This window comes from Talpa occidentalis, unplaced genomic scaffold (assembly GCF_014898055.3).
Source record: "Talpa occidentalis isolate TD23 unplaced genomic scaffold, MPIMG_talOcc4v2.1 talOcc4.8, whole genome shotgun sequence".
Lineage (NCBI taxonomy): Eukaryota > Metazoa > Chordata > Mammalia > Eulipotyphla > Talpidae > Talpa > Talpa occidentalis.
Window position 1 is genome coordinate 9,094,152 of NW_023605194.1, and position 26,490 is coordinate 9,120,641.

Sequence of the window (26,490 nt, forward strand, 5' to 3'; positions counted from 1 at the left end):
GCTAAGAGGAAGCTGTTGGGCTGGCTACATGGAAGTGCTGCTACTTCTGCATGAGGTTGGCTACAAATGCCCTGTGCTTTTGAGCAGGGAGGTGCAAGCAAACGCTGAAGAAGAACATCAGTGCCTGGCACGGAGCTTCCAGGGTAGAAGGTTTTTGTTTCCAAGCCTATAAAGTCTGAGATGATTCAAGGGCAACACAAGTAGTGAACTCTTACTAGGTCACGGCCATCCGAAATGGACAGGAGAGCTGGTCTACTAACAGATTCCCATGGAAATGTGATGACTGCAAGACAGAGTTCACATGTGTGATGCAGGCACCAATACTATACATTTATTTTACCCAACAATGAACTTCAAAGAGTAAAAAGAGCTACAAGGTAGTGAAGTTTTAGCACAAGACCAATATAGAGAGGTCACCCATATTGACCTGTCTGTAACTACTGTTGGTATGGACAGGGTGGGTGTAAACTGGAGTGTGTACAGCTCCACCCAAAGACGCTCATGTTTGGGCTGCCTCCTCTCCAACTTCTGTGGGGAAGATGGGCTCCAGGGGCTGGGTCATCTCACCAGCCACAAAGGCAGCAGCCTCGGGTGTCACAGCATCCTTCTCGGCTTCCTCATCCAAGTCAAAAAATGTGTGTTCTTCGTTGAAACCTATTCAAAAAAAAAAACCCACAATAAAGCTTGCCGTCTAATCCTACAGTGTTGAGTGGATGTTATTTGTTGCGTGGTGTGGGGCGGCCATCTTTAGAGGCCACAGGGGTCACATCAACAGTAGAGCAGATTCCATGCCATGGAGGAGTTGTACATAAACTGTGCACTCACTTGTTTTGTTGAATTTTCCTTATACCCTTAAACAACATTCTGGAACTGGTGCTATGCAGTGGGCTTGGGCGGAGGCTTAGCAGAAAAGGCTAAGAGGGACAAGATGAATTGGAGGAAAGGCTGGCATCCACATGGACATAGCCTAGTGCCAGCTCTCCATTCCGGGCCAGTAAGCAAGCCCAGCCTTGTCTGTTCCAGTGAGGTCCATGATGTCAGTCAGAGTATTTTAACAGCTGAGCTTTGGGCAAATTTTCCTATTCAAAAATGGAGTGAAAAGATTTGTTTTTCTAGTTTGGGGCTCCTTTAATGTTTACTGACCACTGTGAATGCTAGAGATTCTCATTAACCTGCTAATATGCTCCTGAATGCTTAGAACCTGTGCTATCCCTGGGAGGGGCTGGGCCTCTGGTCACAAGAGTGCTTTTTGATGCCCTGAAGCAGCTGTTTCCCTTGTGGTGAAGTTTGACTGGAATGTCATAGGTCATTTAAGGGACCTAAGGCTTTCACATGGCAAGATGTCATAAAAAAATGATCAGGCCATGTGAAGGAACTCTAGAATATCTATTTGTGAAAAATAAGCCCATATGTAACACACTAAACAATACAACACAATACTGCCCTTTGTTTGCATGACACGGAAAGTCACGGTTTTTTTTTTTATGCATCTAAGGATGTGTTTCATTGCATATGTTAAACATGATAAATTTATAGTCACAATTTGTACTGGACTCTTTTATGCATAACTGAGTTGCAAAGTAAGATGGCGCCCTTGTTTTCATCTCCAGTAATTGGCATGCTCCAAATATATTCTATAATATATATATCTCATTTAATAGATTTCATTTATAGCATCCAGGAATATTTAATATCCTAATTGTCAACACTGCTTAAGTAACATGTACTTTTTTTTCAGTGTATTGATTCAGTCTATTCTAAGATATATGCACAAACTAGTTTCAGTATTACAATGATAATAACTATTCCTGTCTTGAACTATCTCTGTGAGCTGTTTACCTACTTTTGGCCCTCACAGTCAGTAATGTAAAGTAAAAATGCACATTTGGGGTATTTCTCTCTAATTAGCCAATACACAAAGTGTTTCAACCCAGGCAAATTTATAAAGGTTTGATTTCATAAATGTTCAGTTCATTTCTCTAAAACCATAGTACAAGCTCTTGCAACATTAAAATTAAATGCTGCCTATTTGTCAGAAGCCAAAAAAAAAAAAAATGTTTCCAAGAGCCTTCAGGAAAAAAATCAGGAGAAACCCGTAAGTATAATTTGGACCATAACAAAAGGAAGGCTTGGAGATTCCTATCAATTAATTCTATTGAAAAGCATCATGCTGCCTATTCACAAGGGCTTTAAACATTCAGGTAAATAGATAATCCATTAAGACAACAATGTACATTGTGTCAAATGCCATCCTAGTTTTGTCAGCACTTATTCATAGTCTTTGGATTCCCCTGCCCTCCTGCTGGGGGCTTCTATGCCCCCTCTTCCAATCTTTGTTCTCTTATTCATGGCTAAGTAAAAACAAAACAAGAAAGCAGCGCATACCCAGTGTTTTATTCTGGACAAGTTCTTCCTCTATAGTAAGAAGGCGGTTGTACTTAGTCACCCGCTCGCCTCGAGAAAGACCTCCCAACTTGACAAACCGGACGCCGAGTCCAGTGGCCTGAAGGGAGGAAATAACTTACTTTAATTGGGAAGCCATGTCTTGCTAAGTCATAATTCTCTCGGGAGGAAAGACACGGTCACTCTGTGCTGTTTTGGTTTTTCTCCTATAACTTAGTTTTCTCTCTTTACGTAAGTGGCCTGCTTTCAAGCCCAGAGTGGCAGAAAGTAAAGATACGGTGTGACTGTACTGCAGATGCTTTACTCGTCAGGTCAGCTGCTGATTTTAGCTAAGAACATTCTGGCCTTTCTCACTTCATTTTAGGAGGTAAGATTGCAAGAGCACACCCCCATCATTTAAGTGGGCTCATCATTCTCCCAGGACTTCAATTTTTCTTCTTTTTTAAAGTTCAAAGATTAGCTCTTTGCAAAAGGTAGCTGTCTGGCAGGAAGCAAGTCTATTTCATAAAAGGTTACATGACTTTCTCCACCAAAGACTGCATTTCTCTGAAATACCAATTCGTGATAAAAGCAGTGTTTTGGCAATTCTGCAATTGACCAGCTTTCAGCACTTACCAAATCGACAAGGCTGTCATCAGACGATTCTCCTTCTGTACTTCCAAAGATGGTGATGCGCCTTTTACCTTTAAGCAGAGGCAATTTTTTTAGTTCATGTGGTATAGGAATGGCATGCATATATTTGCCTCTGGGAGCAACATGTAAAATTTGCCAGAGATTTAAAACCTTCCTATAAAGAGTCAGTGATTAGGCCACTAAGAATTCTAATCCAAACATCTGCATTTTTATTACCCTGGTTTTATCTGTTTAGCCCTTTCTGGTATCTTTGATGCTAAATACTAAATGAATGCCAAGCTTCATCAAGTTGATTATGAGATGCACCATTAATACCACCAAACGGGGCAAGTGTTCAACCAGACTGACATATTCGTAAGACAAAGCTGTGTGATGGGATCAATTCCATCCATGTTCAATGTAGAAAAAATGTGCATCTTTGAGTCAATACGTGGTCAGTGTAAGGGGATTGGAGGGGGGAGTTGGCGCCTGAGTAATGGATTTCACAGTTCAGCTCACAGACTTATTCAAGGGAATCTATCATCCTAGATGTTTACTTGTTAGAAGAGTAGTCTGAATAATATTTTCTCAGTCATTTGAGGCTTGCAAAACCTCTTGAAATTTGCTAGTCTGCAAACAGAACAGGCCAAATGGGGTGGGGTGTGTCTGAGAGGAGCTACAGCAGCAACAAGAAGTTAACAGGCCTGCTGAGAGGGAAGCCCAGGAGGAAAGGCCAGGCCCCAGGCCTTCCACCTACAGGCCAGCCCTGCCTGGGCCTTACTGGCAGGCTGCGGGCAAGGAACCACAAGGCATTTCGCTCCATCCTCCAGCACACCCAGGCCTCTGCTGCCAGTCAACTCTGGGTCCTGCTCCAGTTCTGAGACTAGCCTTCAGCCTCGTTCCTGAGACCCACTCATGACATTTATGTGTCAGGAGCTGTACGTAAGTAAACAAGACTCCCATGGACGTGCAGGAGTGTGCCATGGTGGGGTGAGGGGGGAATACCAGACATTCACTAATGGTGCAAGTGGCTGGTGCTTCAAAGAGAAACTATAATCTGCTATGAGAAAGGTTCAGAGCAACCAGGCAGGACCAGGGAGGCAGGGGAGGCATGTGTATCTGGAGAGGTTTCACCTAAGACAGGAGGCCCTGAAGGAAGAGTTACCCATGCAAAGAGTGCAGGGCAAAGAATTCTGGCTGAAACAAAAGCATGTTCAAAGACCTCAGGGTGGTAAAGAGTCGAAACTTTCTGAGAAATTGAAAAAGGCCATTGTGGGCAAGTGGGACCCCAGGTGTCATGTGACGCTGATAGGGCAGTGACCTTAGCCACCTTGTACAGCAGGGATGATCTGGACTAGGGCTGTTCGAGGGACATCGTGAAGTCAATCAACAAATTCAGTTCATTCCCTGTCTTTCCGATTTGTACATTTACTCACTGTCAATAAGGTTGCTTATTTCCACCAAGTCCGACATCGTAGTTTGATTTGTGTGTCTTATGATCAGCCCGCTGGACTTGGGGGTGCTGATGTTTCCATCCTCAAGAAGTTTGGAAATACTTTTGGATGCAGTCTCTGCGATGATATGGCACCTGGAGCCAAGGGCGTTACAGATGCTTTCCCACTGCTCAGCGTCCTGGGTGAACATTGGAAGCTTATCGTTATGATATGTTGAACATAATCACAGAGCCACAGGAATCACATAGCAGCAATTAAAGCCATCTACCTTTCTAAAATACACCATCCAGTCTTCTGCATCTGTGGCTGAATGAAGCCTGAACGACAGCCACACAAATTAACAAGCTTGGTGGAACAGAAACGTCAAGTGATGACATTTGAGCTTAAAGATCTGGTGAATTAAATGTTAGTAAACATTAAATGCTATTTTCCACATTAAGTCTGGAGTTACTGAAATGGAGGCTGTTCCCATCAACTGTGTTATCCATGATGCTGGTGAAGACTGGCTGGTCACAAGATTTTACTGTTATTTCTGGTATATAGCTGAAAGAAATGAGTCTGCCAGGATTCTTGGTCCTCATTCACAACACCATGTTTTACTGATGAAACCACCAAATGAAACAAAATGCTTCTTATTTTTAAAATGAGGGTAGACAAAGTCTCAGGCATTGTGCTTTTAAGCTGTCCCATTAAAATAGAATGATCAAGAGTGTCATCCCACACTCAGAGTGGCTGAGGCCAGGACAGGCTTCAGGAGACAGGCCTGGAAGGTTAAAGAACTGAGCTCCTGTGGCATCTCCCCCAAAGAAGAGGGATTGAGCTCCTGGGACTGTAAAAGAGACCCAGAATTCTTCCTGACACCCCCACCCCTCATGTAAACAGTTATCTCAAAGAGGCCATCTATCTGTTTGGTATGTCGAATGGCTCTCCAGTTCATAAACTCGGGAATTGCAGTTTGGGAGTTTAGGTGGCTCAGGAAGAAAGCTGGTCTCCCAGGTACGTCCACAGCTCTTGCTAGGTGCACTTGTTTCAACAGGTTCCCAGCCTCAGTATCACAAATGTTTCAAGACAGCTTTGTTACTTTTATGACTATATAGAAACCGTATTTAGGTTCAAAAGCTTTTGGCCTAGTTGAAGTCCTGTTTCCAGGAGCACTTGAAAATGATATGTGATTAACCTATTGAGGCACCAACTGGCACAGCAGGCTCGGCTTCCATCCGTTCGGCGGCTCGTAAACAGGCAGGTACTCCTGAAGTGCCCGGGGAGTAGCTTGTTTCATTCTGTGGACGGGCACACTCCTACGTAATTGTGTTTACGCTATTCATTTGCTTAGTAAGTGCCTTTTCTCACAGATGCCGGAATAAATCAACTCAGCCCCAGCGCAAATTACAACACATTTCCAATGACAGGTCCAAACAATAAGGTTTTATTATAAAATTCAAGGTGCGTTCTGTTACCTCCTTCCTGAAAGGATCAATTAAGGCGATAATGGAGGGGAACTTGTTGAGCAGATCCGCGTACAGCTCCACCATCTCAGCCGCCGATTTGTACGTCCCCGTCATCACTTCATACTTTCCTTTACTCTGAGAAGTGAAAGGAAGATATTAAAGAACAAATCGTACATTCCTCAAATGTTAAATGTGTGGCTAAAATTCGATGTCATTCATTTCACACAGAAGATCAAAACATGCGCTTTGGGCCACATTCACAGGAGAACTCTTGGCATTTTACTGTCACTGTGAACTTGAGAAACGGAGTCTGCATTCCTCCTGGTGCCACACACAGCTCTGGCTGCTGCTGCAGAGGGAGCCTTTGCACGAGAAGCCAAGTGCAAGTACAGAGTGCGAGGGAGTCCCTTCTTGGGTTTATGATGTGGAGCCGGAGACCTGACTGCCTGGGTGGATGGACAATAACATTCCTAAAACAAGCAGACTGGCCATGCAACCCTCCCACCAGCTTTCACCTTACAGTGAACAAGCACCTGTCTCCACCTCTGTGACTATTCTAAGATTCGAAAGGCATGTTAGGCGTCAGGGAGCCTGACAACCAATGTGAAATGTAAAGTGATTCATGTGAAGGTGCCTCTTCCCCTGGGAGCATGTCACGACTGTACAACCCCACTCACCTGGTGTCTGGAAACCCCCCCAAGTCACAAAGTACATAAGTGAACAGGCTGGAGGACCTAGTGTGGTCTCTGCAAAACAGAGCACCCTGACCTCCAGATCTGTATTGTGGGTGGCATGTGGATGGCACCCGGGACACCAGGGGCCACGAGGATGTTGCCACAGGACAGAATGGCCGCTCATTAACCAGCCTTCTTGTGCTGCCGCTAACTGAATGGACTCCACTGGCACTGAGCAGTTTCCTCAGAAGTCCGCGGTTGTCAGGATTTGATATTTTTCCCACATCAAAAAGCAGCAAGAACTTTCAGATTTCCATAATGCTAAGTTTTAGAGTCCTATCTTGTCAATGAGGAAATGCCAATGACTTTGAAATAACATTATTGTAAGAATTATCTGATGTCAAGCTGGCACATTTTACTGAATAGCAGCAACCCTTCCCCGTTCTAGTTAGCACAAGCAGTCAGTATAGCCACAGTTCTTGGTATATGTTCCTGATGAAAACATGCAATTATTTTCCTTAATGGTATGCTTCGGAACCAGTCATTATGTAAAAAAAAATGGGAAATTACATTAAACATTCTTTTGTGAGCTTAGTTTCTTTAGAAAAGGCAAAGAACATTTAGAAATCAGCTGAAACTAGGGTTCTTATATACCACTCAAATTTACCTTTGACATTGAAAGTTAGAACAGCAAATCAAACAGAACCCTATTTTGGTCATGGCCCTTGAATTTGACATCAATTACCAAGTCCCCATAAATGCAAGTCAGTATGCTGGGCACTTTGGACTCAGCATTTGTGTATTTGAAAGTAGAAAGTGTGACTGTGTTTAAGACTGAAAATTCCTAATAGCTTCCCTAATGAACCAGTTTCCCAAGTTTAAAGATGAATTGCTGGCTAATTGCCCTGAGGAAATAAGGACTGCAACTTTTTTTTTTTTTTAATCAACCTGTTTTCTATTCTTTCCTTTTAAAATAACTCCCTACCCGGGGGTGGGGGGGTGGTCCCCAGTGAAATCTCAACACTGAAACTGACCTCCTATCCTAGGCTGTAGCTTATAAAATTATATTGTGATGGGCTTACCTGGATAAAGGCATATTCTCCATAAACTCCAATAACTTGGGAATAGTCTTTTATTTAAAATGGGAGTCGCAGCAAAAACTCCAAGAACTGTGTGTCTAGAAGTCATATCAAGTCACAGTTACAACTAATATACTTTCACGCTTGACAAATTCAGCTTCTACCAACGAAATGGCTGTGTGAACTCAGCAAGACATGCCAGTTTGTTTGTTCAATTATTTTTCAATAGCTCTCATGATTGCAAGGTAAGCAACCCATTCTGTTCATTTTTGGTACAGAATTTCTACATAAAATTACTATGACATTTCCGTTATTTGAAAGAGCATGGTTATGTTAGCCTCTGCTCTTCAGCTGACTCAGTTTTCTTAAATCCATTTGTATATGGGTCCCTCAAACAATACTAAATGTTTAAAAATAGGGTGCTTGGAAAATATACTGGTAAGCTCTTCTTTTGGGTTCTATTATGAACACAATGGTACCGCTCCCCAAAGTGAAAATTCTGGAGTGAAACTTACATAGTCCATCAACTCGTGGGCAGCACAGTTGATGGCAAGATGCAGGTTCGTCCCCAGTTCAAGCCCCAGGTTGGCACAGATTCCTTGTATGAGGAGCAATGGCTGCTCTATGGTGTCGTAGTTAATGGTTAGACAGCCAAGATGGGACATCTTCCCAGTGATCAGCTGCTGCAAGGTCAAAAGGAACGGCATGTGTAAATATCCCACATTGCGGTTCTTGGTGCTTCTGTGTAGACATATGTTATATCCAGTCAGAGTTCTCTAAAGATGACGTCCCCTGATTCTCAATCCTACTTCCAGGGTCCACTCATCTCTGCATCCCTTTGGGCACATGATGGCCCTGCGATATCTGGAAGGAATACTCCCAAGTTTTCCTAGTTTGACCTAGGAGGACATATTTCTCTCTTAGTGTACCTCTGTTTCTCTTTATTGGCTCTGCTGCAATAGGTGGACTAACCTGCACCACTGCTACCCTGTCAGTGAATCTCCAGGCTGACCCTGTCAATTTCTGACCTTGCCTGTCTTTGACTCTGTCTATCTCCATCAAACCTGCTCTTTTCTATGTTCCATTTTACTTTAGAATGTAACTGTTGGAACTTAAAAGTCTAACCTCCTTGCAGGAAAAGTGTTACTTTAAAAAGCTAAAAGGATGGATTTCAGTGGAAGAAGACTTGAGGACCCAAGTGAGCACAAAGAAAGGCATCTATACCCTTCTCGTTCAAGGTCAGCCTTGAGGTGACCATATTACCATCAATCTTGAATATGCAATCATAAGTTGAAGAAATATCAGTAATTTTGAGGGTGTAAGAGGGTGTATGTGTGTGTGTTTATCAGATTCAAGGGCAAATATAAACCTTGGTATAAATATCCCATTTTTTATTGGTGAAAGCACTAATTAGTTATAAGAACGATCCAATGTTTTTAATGTCAATTTCCTTTACTTGGCAAAGGAATAGTTGGGGACATTTTTGTGACTCAATTGAGTCACACACAGTCTTTAAACTGAAAGCATCACTGGATGTATACTAAATGTTAAGCACTATTCTTAGCACTTCATATAAAGTAAATACATCTATTCCTTCTGTCCACCCAGGAAGCAGCAACTGTTTCAGAAAGACAGAAATAACTTGGAACAGATAATAACCCAGCCATCGTAACTGCAGACTCCAGTTCTGGGATGGCTGCCTTTCTAGATTCTATCATCTAACCTGTTTCTAGTAAGAAAAAAAAGAAAGAAAAAGATATAGTAGAAGTAAAGTTGATCACAGGCAGGGCTGGTCTTGGCTGAGTTTCTCAGGACACGTACACAGCCTGCTGGGGTATGGGCACAGCTCTGAGGCCTGGTGGCTTGTCTCCATCCCCTCTTCTTTTTCACGTTAGGGCGGTGTTCACCCCCCAGACTAGGTATCCAGTATTCTCCTTCCTTCTGATTTATGCACATAGTTCTCCCATTTTTGACGAGGCCTCAAAGTCCTCTCCTTCCAGTCCCTCCTGCTCGTGACTTCAGCAGACTCAGGGCCCTGATGTCAAGGCAGGCCTGGTGATGGCAGGGCCCTGGAGCAGGTGCTGCACTGGGCAGAGGCTTCATCCTTTCCTGTTGTCTCCAGGGTTCTTGTTGGTTGTCCTAACTATGTCGCTCTAAGTTGAGACATAGAGTAAGGTGTCCAGCAGATGTTCCAGTAACACCATTTCATTCTAACGCCAGTGAGTAAAACTCAATCCTGCTCAACGTGAATCAACATTATTCAAGAATCTGCTTTTGTTACAAGGTGCTTTGCTTAAAGTCACAGTTTTTAAGAGCCTATAGAAGATGTGAAGTGCAGACACAGAATTACTCCATCTCTCAGAGTCACCACAGTCACTGGCTAATTAAATTCAGCTCCTCCCTCCTCAAAGCTCTGGCCGCAGTGTGGCCAGTTCTCACAAGGAAAATGGAGGCTGACCCTCCTGGCAAAATCTGAGCTCCAACGCAGTTCCTTGGAATGGTGTGTCAGTAGCTTTTGGAGACCAGATGAAAGGAATGGCCATTTTTTTGTGTCTTTTCCTCCTCTCTTTGGTGGTAGTACAATTAAAATCTAAAACATCCTATAAGCCTTTCCGTCATCAGGAAACTTCAACCTCCCAAACACTTCATCTCTAGGGTAATCCAGTGTAATCCTATTACTCAGTTGTCCAGACAACTGCTGGCAGAGATGGCCAGGCAGCCTGCTGCCAGGGAGGAGGGCGTAGAATGCTATCAGCTCGGGGGACCCCTGGCTTCCTGCTGTTAGAACAGATCAGCGTACAATTCCATTTGTGTTAGTCCCAGTGGCTGGAGCAAAATAACATGGGAGAGGAAAAGGGACAGGGAATATATCAGCAAAGTTGTCACATAGGTGTCTGGTAAACACATGTACTCACTTGACCTCGTTTGCCTCCATTATGCCCTTTTTTCGTCTCTACTTTGGGAGGAGGGGGCTGTGGGACAGAAGATGAAGACATGTCACTTGGGATTTTCAAGTCCTGTCTGTGGCTGACAACAGAGCTCCAGGTCCTCTGGCCTGTCCCCTGCTCTGGGGCCTTGCCAGTGGCACTGAACAATCTCTCCCTCTCTCCTGCCCTCCCTACCTCCCCTGCCCCCCACTCCACCCCAGAGATGGTGCCTGCTATTATAAACCACAAATTATTTCTCAGACTCAGGCATGTGTTCCCTTTAGTGCATCCTTATACTCTGCCTCCAACCACAAAGGTGGATGTGTGTGTGTGTGTGTGTGTGTACGTGCGCACGTGTGTGTTCATGCACTTCTACTCATAGAAATAAGTACAGTCACTCATCTTCTGAGCACATGTGTGAGCCAAACTTGTTTTTATAGGAGGTTACCAAGTCCCTCCTCACTCTCCAGTATAACAGCACTGTGAGGCCTGTATTTATGGGCCCCACGCCCTGTTTTGCACATTCTCAGAGTACAAACACTTTCCCCTGCAGGTGGGATCTGACCTTTGGCCAAGAGCCACTCACCCTGGCGAATCTGCCTGTGTGACATCACTGGAGAAGAAAAGCATAGACGTTCCAGTTTGCTTTTCTTCTCAGTGACGTTAGGGCCCCAGCTTGCGTGGCCTTTGTACAGGATGCACCTCAATCCCAGCATCTGCCTCCCCAGGAGCTGGGCTGCGTTTCAGGAGCTGCCATAGTTCACATTGGTCAGCCCACGGTGGTGATCCTGTTTCTGTCACTGGGATCTGGTAGAAGGGACATACTTGGGAAGCGAATGGACGTGCTGGGCGGGGAGGTGCAGGCAAACCTGGCCTTGTGTCTGAGAGCGCAGTCTAGTGAGAGGAACTGGTGGGATTCAGATTCTTCCCAGAGGAAGTGGGGTGATGGGAGGGGGAAGGGGACTCTGAAGAAGCTGAGACTTGGGGGTAAGTGGGTAAAAAGAAGCACCTGTGTGCCCAGCACCCAGGGAACATGGTCTTGCAGAAGCAGCCTGAGAGCAAAAAGCAATGCCTTAAAGCAAGGTTCCCATGGTTGATATTTGGCTGGAGACCCCTTTGCTCTGGAGGGCTGCATGTTGTGGGGTGTCTAGCAGCATCCCTGAACTCCGCTTACTAGATGCCAGCAGACCGTCACTCCAAGCTGAGACCACCCAAGATGTCTTCCGGCATTGTCAAAAACCCCTTGGGTGAAATCTCTGCCCATCCAGCTGAGCATCACTGCCTTAAAGAACAGATGGAAACATTTTACCACATCAAAATTTTAAAAAGAAAAGGATCCCTATGACTCCAAAAAACACAGTTAAAAGGCAGGCAGCATGAGAGAGGGGGACGTGTGTAACACTTAGAATGGAATGAGCCTTTTCATAAGAACGAGATGTCAGAAAGGACGAACACATCAACAAAAAGGGCAAAGATGCAAAGCAATCTGCAGAGTGATTTGTGCACAAATTTTATATTTTAAACCCAAAACATACCATCTGTTGGTGCGCCTGTCTATCGGTATAAATACAAAAGAAAGGCTGGAAGCCACTCACTGCATTTCTAAAGGCAGCTACAGCCAGAGAAGGTGGGGGTAGGGAGTGAATGGGGTGGGGCAGGTAAGTAGCTCTACCAGTATTTGAATTTATACATTCATGAACTACTGGTAAAATGGAAAAATCGACAAACATCCGAAAGTTCTGACGATTGCAGAAATCTCAACTGGAATGTCCGGTCATTTTTAGCTGGGTTCTGTACTTCTGCTCTCACCACACGCCCTGTGCATTCTCACTGGTGGGCCTGCTGGGCCCTGAGTACTGTGTGATTCCTCTCCTTGAGCCTCACGGCCCCCGGGGATTGGGCCTTTCTCATGCCCATTCTATAGCTGAGGAACCTATGGCACAGAGATTTTGTAAAGTCACACAGCTGGCAAACGGCAGTTCAGAGTGCAAGGTCAGGGTGCATTTGCCCATGTCTGACTCTTGTCCTGCACTGTGAGTCCCCTTCGAGGCCTGCTAACCCAGGGGCCCATGTCTGCCCCAACACTGTATTCTAAGCTGGCGCAAGTCTGCGTCTTGACCGTTATACCAAACTTCCCTTTGTATCGGGCCAAATCCTTCCATTGCAAATCCTAAGGGGTGATCTTAGCATAGAGGCAGCTGTCTTAGAAATCAAGATGAGATTGTTAAGTATTATTAGAAACTAGGTCCACAGCCTCTGAGAGAACATGCAAGCTTAGCTCATGTGGGAAACTCAAAGCAAGTGAATACACTTTCCATCCTGGTCAGAACAATATTGACTTATTCCCATAATGAATGCTACATTGGACACGAGAAGGTATATAAGCATTAGGAATGAGAAACCATTCATTCTCTTTACTTACCATTTCAATTGTTTTGTTAATCTGTTTCTGAATTTCCAGAAGCATCTCCACACCCTGGAAGTAGAACAACCATGATTCCCACAAGTACAATGGAGAAAGTTTAAACATAAAAACTTATACCACACATGGTTATTTCTAAATCAGATTTTGTAGGGTCCCTGATAAGGCATCCCCGTGAGTAGACAAAACCAGCTTAAATGTTAATCTTAGCCCTCAGTTTTTATTAGTTGAATATGAAAGAGTTTCTTCTTCTTCAGGGTCCTCCCTTCATTGTTCAAGGCTGATCAGTTTAGTTGGTGGGTATTAGGTTAACCTCACTTTCTTCCACTCTGAACCAACTTTCTTGCGAAGCATGTCAGGGATTACCAAAGGATTCTGAATCAAAGTGTTTGAATTTGTATAAATCCTCTTTCACTTAAAAAATAGAAGAGTGTATTCTGAGGAAGCTGGGATCTGGTCAGGCAGAAGGAACGGCATGCCGAATGCTCTGGCATCCAAATAGCACAGCCCATAGGAACGAGAGGAGAGGAGGGCCTGGCACCAGGAGCTGAGCAGCGTCTGGCAGATGGGGAGCCAGATACGAATCTAGTTTTTCACATTGATAAATTATGAAGTAATGCCTAGTCTCTTTTTTAAAAGAATTTATCATGAAGAAATCATTTGGAGATTTCAAAAAATGGTTTTCATTAGCTTAGATAACATATCATTCAATTTATCACCAGAGAAGATGTCGCTTCCTATACTTTTGTCTGAGCACATTCTCTATATGACATGAACATTTAGTTCCCCCTAATGTCTAATGGGCAGAAGATTTCATGAAGATTGAAAGAAGCCTATTGAATTACTCAGGCCTCTGAAGCACAGCAGGGACAATCAGCATGCCTATGGGTAGTAAAAATAAGACTAAGGACGCCTTCATTCCATGGTCCATAAATATGCACTAACCTAGTTTGTGTTCCAGGCAATCTTATGACCCTCGAGTTCTTACTTAATGGAATGGGCTTTTAGGCAATTGCCAATTCCCTCCTGTTGGTGCCTCAGGGTGCAGACTGCTAACTAAAGCTTTCTCAACGCCCCCAAATGATACCTTCAGGCACCAGGTGGGCGACTCTGGCCCAGAGCTTCTCTCTGCGTTGGCATGAGTTCATGCTTTAATGAATCAGAGATCTGAGGTGGTCTAACTGTGTTCACTCCTGACCCTTCACACACTGTTAGTGGAAACACAGACTGGTCCAGTCCCAGTGGAAAACAGTACAGAGATTTGTCAAAATACTAAACCAGATCTACATACAATCCAGCAACTCCACTCTTAGGTATCTACCTGGTGAAAGCAAAAACATTAATTCAAAGGGATATGTGCACTTCTACATTCATCGTAGCACTATTTACAATAGCCAAGTTATAGAAACAACCTAAGTGCAGATGAGAGGATTAAAGAGATGTGGTCTATATACACTATGGGATACTACTCAGCGAGTAAGAAGAAATCTGGCCCTTTGCAAGAGCATGGAGGGAACAGAATGGGATGCTGCTAGTGAAATAAGTCAGAAGGAGAAAGGCAAACACTGGATAATTTCACTCCTGTGTGGTATACAGAGAAACAAAACCAGGGAACAGACAAAACCAAACCAATTTTGACTTCAGAACTGAGGCTGCCAGATTGGGAGGGGTAGCGGGGAGACGTAGAGGGAGAAGAAGACCCATGGATTATGGTGGAGGATGTGCGTACCTTGGTGGTGTGCTGGATAAAGTCACATACATCTGAGAGGTGTGCGCCTATACCGCTGAATCAAAAACAGCGTTGGTAACCAGTGTTGCCTCAGTGAATATATAATGAATTGCTCCCTTCACTTTGAGATCTTGCTTTCTTCCCACTTTCCCTGATTTTCCAAAACACTTTCTTCTCACTTTATATCTAATTCCCTCTCCCTTGGTGTCCTAAGCCTTGGGGACTTACACTGAAAACCATAGTTTTTAGGGGACTATATATTTTTAGACAACATAGTTTGGGATAAAGTAAGGTACTTGTTTAGCTGATAATCCAGGATGGGGAATGCAGATCAGCTCCTTCATCAGATTCAGCTTCCCGGGGGATGACTTCCCACAGCTGACCAAAGACACCATCGCCAGAGGCACCGTGAGCTCTGCAGGCGGCTCCTGCAGGAGGGTGAGTGCGGGGTGTGAGGGGCAGAGCTCCTTAGTGAGGGGGTGCTCGTGCGCCCTCTTCCCAGTAACAGAAGAGAAAGCTACCAACCTGCGGGCACTTGAGTGAAGCAATGTGGAGGTACAGAGGCATCTCGTCCAGGATGGCACCGGCTTTGGCGGCTGCGAGTGACACGGCGCCAATGGCCATGCTCCCGCACAGCACCGGCTCGGTGGGCTCCGCGGGCAGGATGGGCTTCTCCACAAAAGAGTCCTTCATTCCTGGAGAGAGAAATTTTTTTAAGTTTATTTATTTATTTATTTATTCATTTATTCACTTATTTATTTATTTTTTGTTTTTTCACACCAGAACCGGGGTACAGGCCAGATGCGCAGAAGAGTGAGAGAAATCACCAGAGACAGAGCGGGGAACAGAAATTTTGCTCAAAGACTCACTTCTGGGAAATTTGGCTGCAATAAAACATTTTTTCAGTGCTTTACTTACAGATGTGAAGGCTCAGGAAAAAAACAACAACAAAACAAAAAAACAAAAAACGGGGTGCGGGATGAGGGCTGCAAACTGAGGCGGAACAACATGCTCTCCATCTCAACCCCCAGGAAGGTTTTGTGCGCTGTCACAGCTCAAACACCAAAGCTCAAACACCTCTTAGTCATGGAGTTTGCCTTGCTCTCTGAGTTTTAGGACATTGACTACTAAGTCCAGAGACAATCCTATGAGGTAGTACCCTCATCCCACATTCACCTACAAGGAAACTGGGGCTTGCAGAAATGAAAAGAAGCGCCCAGTACCTCACAGAAAGTGAACAGAGGGAGGATGGAGCCCGACTCGGACCTCCAGAGCCTGTGCTTTTCCATATCCTGCCTGCTCCGGCAAACGTGACTTCCTATTGAGTATCTCTTCATGTGCCCATCTACCTAGTCATCTTTCTGGCCAACCCCAACCCAATGTCTTTTTCTATCAGAAGTGCCTGCCAGACCCGGCACCCACCCAGGGTACTCCCCGTCTCTCACTCAGGCTGCTCATGTACCAGAGTCCATCATCTGCCCCCAGTGCCTTCTTGTCCTCTCCTTCCCCACAGCTACTAGCCTGGTGAGGTAGGTAAGTGGAATAAGCACCTCGTACATGATAAATGTTTAGCAAATGACTATCCCCTTCTTTTAAGTTCCAGGTTCTGTCAACAGCGACCACCAAATGAACATCCCTGGTCTCCAGCTCTAGTGAAGCGGTGGCAGTGCCCACCCTCTGACAGACTGGTCTCAGATGATACTTCAGCCTTGGGAAGCTCCACTGTGCTCCCAGGGTGTCAGCATCTGAATCTGTGAGTTAGGAGACCTTGTCTCCATGGTCTCTTTGGTCCTTTTCTGGTTCTGGAGTGTTCTTATTCAATGGAAGCTCCATTGTGGGGGACACTTAGTTTGCACCTGGCATTGTGTGAGGCACTGTGATGTTAAATTGAGAGCATGTTCTAGGTGGACAGACATACAAGACACTGTTGCAATACGAGCATCATCTCCATAAGGAACATGCTGGAGGGGCTGAGGTTAGCAATGTGGTGGAAGGCATGGAGAAAGGGGCTGTGATAGCTTTGAGTACTTGCTTTAAAATAGCAAAGTTTTCAAAAGAAAGTTTTTTTAATATATTACATAGGACTAAGAAATATTGGTTATCTATATCAAAGGATATCGTTGATCTTTAAAATATGGAGTGGCTTTTCGATGAGCTAATGGAAAATCTGAATTGCACCTAGAGGTTCCCTGTGCCACTTTCTCCTTCCCCACCACTGGCAGTGCCACTGTTCAGTGCACTTGGGTAAGTTCTCAAGTCTGGGTGAGAGAACTTTTCATCTTACCACTAAAAATGGAGGGTGGATGGGGTGAACCCTGTTCGCCCAGTGTGGTGGCTACAGGCAGGGAGCTGGCAGAAAGATGGATGGCACCTGGTGGGAGCCCAACCTCATTCTGTGGCAAAGTGAGTCTACCTGGAAAAGGCAGCCCAGCTGCGCCACCAGCTTCTTCCCCACACATGCATGAGAAGCCACTGACCTGCCTTTTGTCCTTTCTTTTTGGCTGGAGGTGGAGGTGGAGGGGGCGGGGTCTGAGAAACAGGCACCATTGAATCTTCCAGGTTCTTTTCCAATTCTCTTCTCTCCTGGTCTTCTTGTACTTTATTTTCAAAGAACATCCTTAAGGACAAGAAAACATGACTTCACTATGGGTCATTTAGGAACATCGCTTGTAATTCTGGTTATGTTTTAGAGCTGACCCTAACATTTAAGACCTAATAATAAAGTCTGCTTTTTAATGACTTCAGAACAAGTTATCTTCCACTTCCAATATCAAAAAATGATGATGCTCTTATAAGCCATGTTTAAGAGCTGAAATAAAGTTTGGCTTGAAAATAAATGTTTCAAGATTTCAGGTACTCATGTTTAAAATTCTTTGAGCCTAATTGTATTTTTAAAGTAAAAATTTAAAATGTAATTTGACTAAAGGCTAATGGATTTTCGTTCAGAATAAGTGATCATCAGAAACAAAATGAATTAAGAATAGTGAAATATAGCATTATGTACAGAACTTTTTGAGTGGGAGGGGGAATCTTAAAATGAGGAGTTAAGAAATGCTTTGGGAAGGCCCACTTAGTTACATCTAGATAAGATTGCAGTCTCCCTGAATAAGAAGAAACCAAAAGCTTCCAATGTGGTGGGGGGGGGCAGAGAAAAGAAAATGAAGAAAACAAAAAACAAAGTCATGGGAGCCTGATTTCCCTTAGAATGATTAATAATCCAGATGCCGGAGGAGCAGTACCTTTAAAATACTGAGAGAACCAGATTTCAAATGAGATTTCTATACTCAGCTAAACTGTCAGCCTTTGGCATGATGTGCTTCCATTTCCATGCATGTAAGAACTCCAAACTTTATATCCACATGCCCTTCCTCATCCTTACTTTTAAAGGACGTCATCCAACAAGTTAAGAAGAGGAAGAGATGGAATCCAGGAAACAGGAGAACAATGAGGACTATTTTATGGCTTCTCTGTGTTAAGTCTAGAGAGGAACCAGTCCAGATGGGAGGCTTGGGGAGAGAAAAGTCAAGGGAAAAAGGAATGTAATAGAATGTATGACTGAACACTTGGGAGAAAAACTAAGGAAATGATAATAGCAGGTAAAACAAACAAACAAAACACAAACAAAAAAGGAAGAAGTGCAATATCATTCAGTAACTTCAAGAAAGCCAAAAACCAGTCTAAAAAGTTTTCTTTTACAAAGGTCATGAAATAACTGGTGCGAACTAAAATGTGATGCTGTGCACAATTAAGCATGTGAGGGTACAGCATTGGACGTGCACAAGAGAAAAAGCAATGCCAGTCAGTCCAGACTTGACTGGGCGAGCCTCACACAGTCCAGTAAACACTTCCTGAGTCACCTGTGGACAGGCCCGGAAGACTTGTTGTGTCTGGAGGGCAGACTATAAGCTCCATCCACTGTGACTCTATATCAGGATGTGAGGAGCTCAAAGGTGGCTTGTGAGGAAGTGGGGAGAGGGAAAGGATGTCATCTAGATTCTGAATTTCATCCTTTTCTTGAGAAATTTGACTGCGTCCTAGGTACAAAAGGAGGCCAGCAGGTCTTAGGTAGCCTTACACAGTGAAAATTTAGTAGCAGGGTTCTCAGAGGGAAAACCAACTTCTCATGCTCAATTGTGCTTCTTAAGTGACTTCTCAATCTGTGCCCCTACAACACATCTGCTGGACTGGCAGCTGAAATGGCAAGAACATGTCTATTTATGCTGACACCTATTTCTAAGTGGAGGGTTTACCTGAGCACCTGGTCCACCTCGGCCTGGTTGGAGGGGGCTATGCCCTGAAGCTGCTCGGTGAGGGCCCCGTTTACCCACTGCACAGCCATGCTCACGGCCTGGGACCTCTCTGCTTCCTCCACCTCGGCTGCCTCTGAGGAAGCGTTCTCGTGGACTTCGAAATGAGTCCCGATCACCACAGAACATATGTTCTGAAAACAATACAAGCAATGATACAAATGTTTTACATTTCCCCTACTTCTTGCAGAAAATAGGAAACTGAATTAATTTAGCTTTTAACATGCATGATATTTTATCACCGATTTCAAAGGGAAAACGAGAATATATAATTTTCTTTGAGATATTTTTATCTGCTGAAAACACTGTGGAATCCAACGTCAAGGAACATTTAAAATTATTACCTTGTGAAAATATCCTTATAAAAACCTTACATTGAACTTCATTTTCATCACTCCTTCTCAAAGGATACAGATTAATCCTGCTTATTTTCTTCCCAGAGATTGTAGCAAAATTATTGCTAGCAAAAATGTAGCAATTTAAAGTCTAAATTATTAAAATGAATTTTCTTTTTGCAGAATAGTCTACATATCTACAAATCTATGTAAATCTTTACACAAATACAGGAATATATAAACCTCTCTGTAGATTTGTAGAACTCACCATATTTCTAATGTCAGAGTTTTGAAACTATGTTTACCCTCACTACCTTCTCCATCTTGGGTCATCTTTGTCTTAGCATGTCATATTTATACCAAAATTATAACAAATGATGCCATCATGGTTGAGTGTTTGAGTCATGCTTTTATGTGCATGAGTACCTACAAATTGCATGTGTTTTCCTGTGTATCTTATAAACACAGAATTTCAAAATATTAGCTTTCCACAGTTTAGACAACTAATACTAATAAATTAATGCTAGGCAATTAATGCTAATAAATGAGGCCAGGACAGAGATAAGAACACATATATGCTGCCTCATACCTTGGGGAAATTTTGAATGGTGCAGAATAGTTCCACTTGCAGGGTTGGAAGTGCCAGTCCATCCAGGACACTTTTCCCCACTACTTTGCATATGGTGGGAGGCTTTGCAAGTTTAGAAAAGCAGTTTGCCTTTAAGATACAAACAAAAAAGCACAGATGTCATGTAATCACATCTCACTTATCTTCAAAAGTCATTCATGTACTTTTGAAAGATCAAACATTTACTCTGGTTTCTACTAAACCTCTCCAAGTATCCTCCATGTGCCAGGAGTAGCCTCGCCCTTTCAGACCTACCTTTCCTCATGTCCCAAGATTTGGACTTAGCCAAGTGTTGGTCTCTGGTAGAATGTGTTATCTTTTGACTGTCAGTAGACAGCCCCATCCATTTCGTCACTTAAAGGCCCTGTGTTACTTTTTAAAAATGTTTTATATTACGTATTTTTTACATCATTTTTCATTTTTGCACAATGTATGCTTTTTCATCTTGGTTATAGTCCTCATACACTTCCTATTCCCCCTTATTTTGACAGTAATCCCTCCTACCTCTCTCCCCGCTCCCCCCTTACTGTGTCTCTGGCTTATAGTTGCTTGTCGATTTTGATTTTTAACTGCCCTTCTCTAGTCAGCCCAATTCCCTAACATCTCCTTCTGTCCAAGGTGCTGAAGTTCATGGTTCTCTACAACACTGTCATGTACTCCAACTGAAGAGATCTTGAGTGGGCCAGTTTTTATTCCTCCAGCAAGGAATCGAGTATTTTAATCATGAAAACTTATGCAGAGGCCACATTTCACTTATCAGTTCATGAATAGAACAATGTGTTCAAAAAGGATTGTTGGAACCTTGGTCATAGCAGTTGCCTTGATGCGTTAAAGCAGGAACCACTTGGAGGTGACCCAAGAAAGAGATGGAAGAAAGATAATGAGACCGAGATGGAAGGCCCATTAAAGGGGCCTGAATGAGAAGATTCAGATGGTGTTTCTACGTAGAGGAGAAGAGGCCAGGGTAGAAGAAGTGGGGGAATCTTCAGTTTGAGCTTTCAGTTCAAAACCTAATGACTTCAACCTACATAAGGGCCATCTAACCCCATCACATGCCACTGAAGAGTGGTGCCCCAGTAGAACTAAAGCAAAGGCCCTTTCATGAGAACCCATGTTTTTGTTTGCATGTTACAAAGTAGATGTCTAAGAGAGCTTAGATAGAATTAGGATAGGAAAAATATGTAGTATATCCTTTGTGTATTACCGGGAGTTCAATTCAACAAGGCCCTATAATTTGCTACATCTTGCACTCCTAACACAGTAAAGGATGAAACAAACAAATATTTTTTCAAGTGCTTAATGTGTACCTTGAAGGAGTTACTATGTCTTGTTTCTCACAGTTGCCTGGTATCACAGGGCCTGGTATATAATTAGGATTCCATTAATTAAATCTTATATAATTAATAATCATCAGGCATGTTATAACATTAAATTCTAAGAACACGATTGCCAGAGGTAGGAAGTAGGGGGCAAGGCAAAACAGGTGAAGGGAGTCAAAAGCTAGAAATTTTCTGTTATAAAATAAATATAATATTAACCATAGTTAATAATACCATATTGTGCCTTTGAAAGTTGCTAAGGGAGTAGATTTTATAGGTTCTCATCACAAGAAAAAAACCCCTAAATTTTCTAACTATGGGTAATGACAGATGTGAACCAGACTTCTTGAGGTGATCATTTCACAATATATACAGATAATGAAGCATTATGTTATATACCTGAAACATGTAATTTTTATGTCAGTTACACCCCAACAGCAACAAACAAGTCTCAAAATAACTGTATAAGGTGAATGAGTGGTATCAACTCCAATTCATAGATGAGCAAATGAATAGCCCAAGATAATGTGTTTTGATTATCTACTGCTTTGTAACAGACCACCCCAAAACTCTGTAGCCTAAACCCCTTATTTGTTCATGTTTCTGCCATCTGGGGTGGGCTCAACTGTGGAATTCTTCATCCACGGTCTCCTGTGAGGCTTGATTGGGACCACAGTATCAAAGGTGTTTCATTTGCATGTTTCAGTTGGGATGATTGGAAGAGCCATCCAGGCTCTCACTGGGCATCTGCCTGTCTCCCAGGCTATCCTGGGGGGTCTCACACTTGTGGGGCCTCTCTTCACCTGATCTCTCTCTCTTCAGCAGGACTTCTGGCAGCAAGATGACAATCTTCCAAGAAGGAATGTTCCAAGACAATGAACCTCAATATTCATATACTTACCAAGCTGTTGTATAATGCCTTTCAAGTTACTGTTGATCATATGTGCAAGTCTGAAATCTATGCCAAGGGGCTTACTTCATACTGGTGTTATGGGTCACTGAGGGACATCAAGGTAACTGTCTCTATTCAATAGATGCTCAACAGCCATTCAGTTCCCACCCCCAGGGATCTTCCCTGTCCAGGAATTCCTTTTGTATGCGTGAGAAGCATAGAGGAAATCATCCTGGAGCTGCATTTGGGAGGATGTGGAGTATTTCATCAGGCAGACAAAGGAGGTCAAAATACTTCAGTTAGAGTGAACAGGACAAAGGGCAGGGAAGTCGGTCACCCTTCAGGCTTTAGTGGAGGAGTGAGGGGTGGGATATAAGCCTGTCTTCCCAGGTAGGAGGAGCACTGGAACTCATAGAGAAGGCTTTCCATCTTACTCACCATTCAAAGGGCAACCATAGGAGGCTTCTGAGCAGAGGATGATGCCAGACTTGAATATTAGGAACAATAGAAGAGGGACTAGGTGAGACTAAGGATGACAGAGACTAGGTCAGTGACTAAGGAAATGAAAAGGAGGTGGCCTTTTGGACCACTCAAGATCTGAACATCCTTCAAAGTCCATGCCAAAACTTTACCACAGCCTACAGGGATCTTCCACATTCAGGAATTCCTTTACCCAGCATATAGCAGTGGCTCCTGAGTCTAGCATATGGCCATATGTTGCCCTTTTATTTTTTGCCAATTATTTTATGTATCAGTAGCTTGTGTCTCTAATCTAGGTATATGCCCCCAGAGGGCTTGACAAACCAAATCTAGCTGCCTACGGCTGGAAGATCATTACACTGGAGAACAAGAGTCTGCATTTCTAGTCTGAGCTGTTGCACTATGTAGCTGTGAGACAGGCTGGGGGAGGGGGTTGGACTAGTTAACTTTGGACAGTTTTTCTAGTGGGAGACAGTGGGATGAGAATGGAATTCAATCACATTCATTCCACAAATAGTTCTTGAGTGTATCATGTATCTTGCCTGTATCATGCACTCTTTTTGGACCCAGAACTGACTCATTAAATTTCTCATTGTCACTCATTGGATCCCTTGGGGAAACCATTTAAATTCTGGGATACGGTTTCTTTATTGGTAAAAGAGGAATCATTTAGAATTGAATGACATGGCATATGAAACACCGGCATGAGGAACTCAGTGACAACTCCCTCACTTCCATACAAACATGAAAGAGGAAAATAAACATTAAGGGGACATGCTCTGTATCACCTGTTTCTACAAGATGGGGCACTGAAGCCGGGGAACACAGCGTGCATATTCACAGCACTGACACACTGTTTGGTGTGGCCATATTGCCTCACCTCGGTGCCAACCCCCAAGGCACGGCCTCCCTCTGTTGTCTGGGAGCTGGCGGCAAGGAAACCCTTGCCTTTGTGTCAAATGCTTGCGCTTAAGGCCAAGACGCGAACCCTTCTGGAGAGCGGCACACACCTAGGGAGGTTCTATGGAAAGGTGCCCTGCTCTCCACGGGAGAGCTGCCTGGGAAAGGTTCGACACGTGCTGGAAATGCCACAGGGAACAGGGCCAAGTGGGCAAGACTGAAGTGGCCCTGCAGTTCAGGGGCAGCTGGTGGGGTGCGGGTGGGCACCCGGAGAGGGCAGGGCGCCCCTGCCAAGCAGCAGAGGCTTGAAGCCCCAGTGAAACTTGGAAGCCGAGGCGCCCAGCGGGGCCTGAGGCGCTCGGGCAGGCCGAAGTCAAGGGGCAGCAAAGGCGGGGCGCCCCTCCCGCGGCCAACAGCAGGCGGCTGTCGGGGGGCTGAGCCACGAGGCACCAACATGTGGGTTCAAACAGCCCCCAGCGCGCAGGGCCGACTCGCCAGGGGTACCCCGGCGCCTGCCAGCCCCCGGGAGCGGCTGCGGCCCCCCAGCCGCCCAGAGTCCCTGCCCCTCCGGCCGCGTCCTCAGGCCCCTCGGCGCGGCCGACCCCGGCCCGCGGCGCGGCGCGTGCGCGGTCCTGGCGCGCATGCGCACGGCGCTGCCGCAGCGCGGGGCGGGGGGGCGCGGGCGCGGGCGGGAGCGGGTGCGCGCCGGGTCCCTACCAGGTGCCCGTAGACGTCGGCGGGCTGGAGGTGGAAGGTGGCGTTGAGCAGCTCCTCCAGCCTGCGCGGGACGGCGTTCTCCCGGTAGTACTCCAGCGCCCTCTGCTTCAGCCTCTGCAGCTCCCTAGGGCCCCCACAGCCGCGCGGGCCGCCGTCTTCCCCCATGGTAGGAGATTCAAGGCGACTGCGGGCGTTAGCTGGGGGGCCCGCGAGCGTCCCCCTGTCGCTAGGCAACACTGCGAGAGCCCGACCCCAGATCTCGCGAGGCTTCCGGCCCCGGGTTCCTCGGGCTGCGCGGGCCTCTGGCTCCCAGGTCCGCGGCCCGGGCTCGCGGGCGCGCACCCCCGACGGGCGCTTCCCCGCGGTTGTCCGGAGGAGGAGATAGTTAGCCCGCTCGTGAAGGGCGTCTGGCGCTTTCCCGGCCTCCGGCTGGGACTCAGGCTCGGGGGGTCGCCCGGACCCTCCCCACCCCTGGGCCCACCCCTACCCCTGGGCCCTGGCCGTAGGGCGCCCCCCACCCCTGGGCCCTGGCCGTGGGGCCCTCCCCCCCGCTACCCCCCCACGTCCTGGCTGTGGGGCCCTCCCCCTCCCCGGGTCCTGGCCGTCGGACCCTCCCCACCCCTGGGCCCTGGCCGTGGGGTCCTCCCCCGCCCCGGGTCCTGGCCGTCGGGCCCTCCCCCACCCCAGGGCCCTGGCGCTCCTCTGGCGTGGGTGGCGGCGGGTGCTGGGCTGGCCACGTTGGGGGAGGGATCCAAGAACTCAGGGGGTCTGTCCTTCATAAGCTGTGGAGTGTGGCCGGCTGGGCCAGCAGCTTGCGGGCTGGGAGAGCAGGTCCAGGGCAGAAAGGCCTGTGCGGGCCCCCAGGGACATGAGTGGGCTGAAATCAGTGGAAGGCAAGAACCCTGTGGGCCGGAGAAATTGGGGGGTGCACTTGAGGGGATGGTTGTGGCTGGGAAAGGCCTGGGGATTAGGGGTGGTACAGGCAAGACTTGAGTGGGCATGGCAGAGGGTCAGGGTTCCTCCTCTGAAGCCTTCGGAGGCCTTCTGTGTCCAGCTCTTTTAAATCCAAACTGCCCTCGTGGCCTCCTTCCCCCTGCCAGGTGTCACTTGCGGTTATACAACTTCTTAATGTGGGCTCTGCTCCAGGCGCTTCTGCTGCAGCAGCGGCCGCCGTGGGAGGGGGTGCTGGTCCTCTTGCCTGTTTGTGTTTCTGACTGAAGCAGATGATTTAATAGATGGTGAAAGGATGACACCTCATTCTGCTTATCGGGAAATCAGTCTTAACCTACTCTGCCTGCTTCACCAGTCATATAGGATAAAGTGAGAAAGTGCTTTGGAACAAGGCAGTTATTTATAGGCGCCCAAGGGTATAAAGAAACGCAATTCTGTAAACATTCTTACATGAACAGGGACAAGCACCTCCTTGGGATCCTCATGCCTCAGTATTTTCTCTGAATCACTTTCTGGGGTACGGCAGGACATCATGGACTTGTCTCATCCTTCTTGCTGGATGGAAATCCCTCCATGGTGGAGTGGAGTCTGAGTCACCTTCACATCCACCGCAGAGCCCAGCCCGGCAGGGACAGAGCATGTGCTCTGCTAAATAGGTGCTGCGTGAGGCTTTATACAAAATAAGCTGGTGCAATTGCTGCTGTGCTTTCCTTTTCACCTCTGTGCCTTTCCTCAGACCCCCTGATGGAAAGCACCCCCTTGGCTCCCATGTCCTTTAATGCCTCGGTGAGTCCCATGTCTTCAAAGAAACCACGCTCCATGGCTCTCTTCGCTCAACCCCCTTTTCTTCTGAACTCTTTCTCCACATGTAGCCTGAGCCACAAAGTTCAGCCCTGAGGGAGGTCTTGGCTCACTTGATGTTTTAATGGAAGATTGGAAGCATTGTGGGCTGGTACTGCCAGGTCCTGGGGTCTCCCCTCTAACCATTGTCTTCTAAGTTCCGTGAGGCCAGGGACTCAGTCTGTCTTGCTCCCCAGCACCACTACTTTACCTGACAGAATAGTTTAGTAAAAATTTGTTCAGTAAATGAATGGATTTTGCACATAATAAATGTTTATAATCAGTGTTCTGGAGCTGGGTGAATTAATACCCTAGGCTGGCTAGATTAAAGTGTCTGCTTTAAGGAATAATGAGAGATAAGGATGGAAGTCGT

At 45.6% G+C, this 26,490-nt stretch overlaps 2 protein-coding genes across 4 annotated transcripts in view; one reads left to right on the forward strand and one right to left on the reverse strand.

The window, feature by feature from the left end:
* Nucleotides 1-238: 238 nt before the first annotated feature.
* On the reverse strand, nt 239-24,545 carry ENO4 (enolase 4). 3 transcript variants are annotated; one of them, XM_037496563.2, is made up of 14 exons: nt 24,327-24,545; nt 19,980-20,108; nt 18,999-19,189; nt 17,226-17,365; nt 15,274-15,443; nt 15,045-15,176; nt 13,020-13,073; nt 10,586-10,642; nt 8,186-8,353; nt 5,927-6,052; nt 4,452-4,647; nt 3,019-3,086; nt 2,386-2,503; nt 239-654 (listed from the first exon to the last, which is right to left on the reverse strand). In XM_037496563.2, the coding sequence occupies exons 1-14, from the start codon at nt 24,489-24,491 to the stop codon at nt 500-502; spliced, it is 1,869 nt and encodes a 622-aa protein (XP_037352460.1). In that variant the 5' UTR covers nt 24,492-24,545; the 3' UTR covers nt 239-499. The 3 variants fall into 3 exon arrangements, with proteins under 3 accessions (XP_037352460.1, XP_054546409.1, XP_037352461.1); XM_054690434.1 differs by lacking the exon at nt 24,327-24,545 and adding an exon at nt 22,668-23,962 and having other exon boundaries at nt 240-654; XM_037496564.2 differs by lacking the exon at nt 2,386-2,503 and having other exon boundaries at nt 560-654.
* HSPA12A (heat shock protein family A (Hsp70) member 12A) overlaps nt 24,333-26,490 on the forward strand; it is a 124,390-nt gene continuing 122,232 nt past the window's right edge. The window contains exon 1 of the mRNA XM_037496559.2: nt 24,333-24,492. The gene's annotated coding sequence lies outside the window, so the exon portion shown is untranslated. The remainder of the gene's footprint in view (nt 24,493-26,490) is intronic.

Bases quoted from the DNA above. Each gene is read 5' to 3' on its own strand.
- ENO4 (XM_037496563.2), bottom strand. From the start codon at position 24,491: ATGGGGGAAGACGGCGGCCCGCGCGGCTGTGGGGGCCCTAGGGAGCTG. The intron at 15,177-15,273 runs GTTGGTAGCTTT...ACCCTCCTGCAG, and splicing joins CTTCACTCAAGTGCCCGCAG to GAGCCGCCTGCAGAGCTCAC. The intron at 10,643-13,019 runs GTAAGTAAAGAG...TCTGTCCCACAG, and splicing joins TTAACAAAACAATTGAAATG to CCCCCTCCTCCCAAAGTAGA.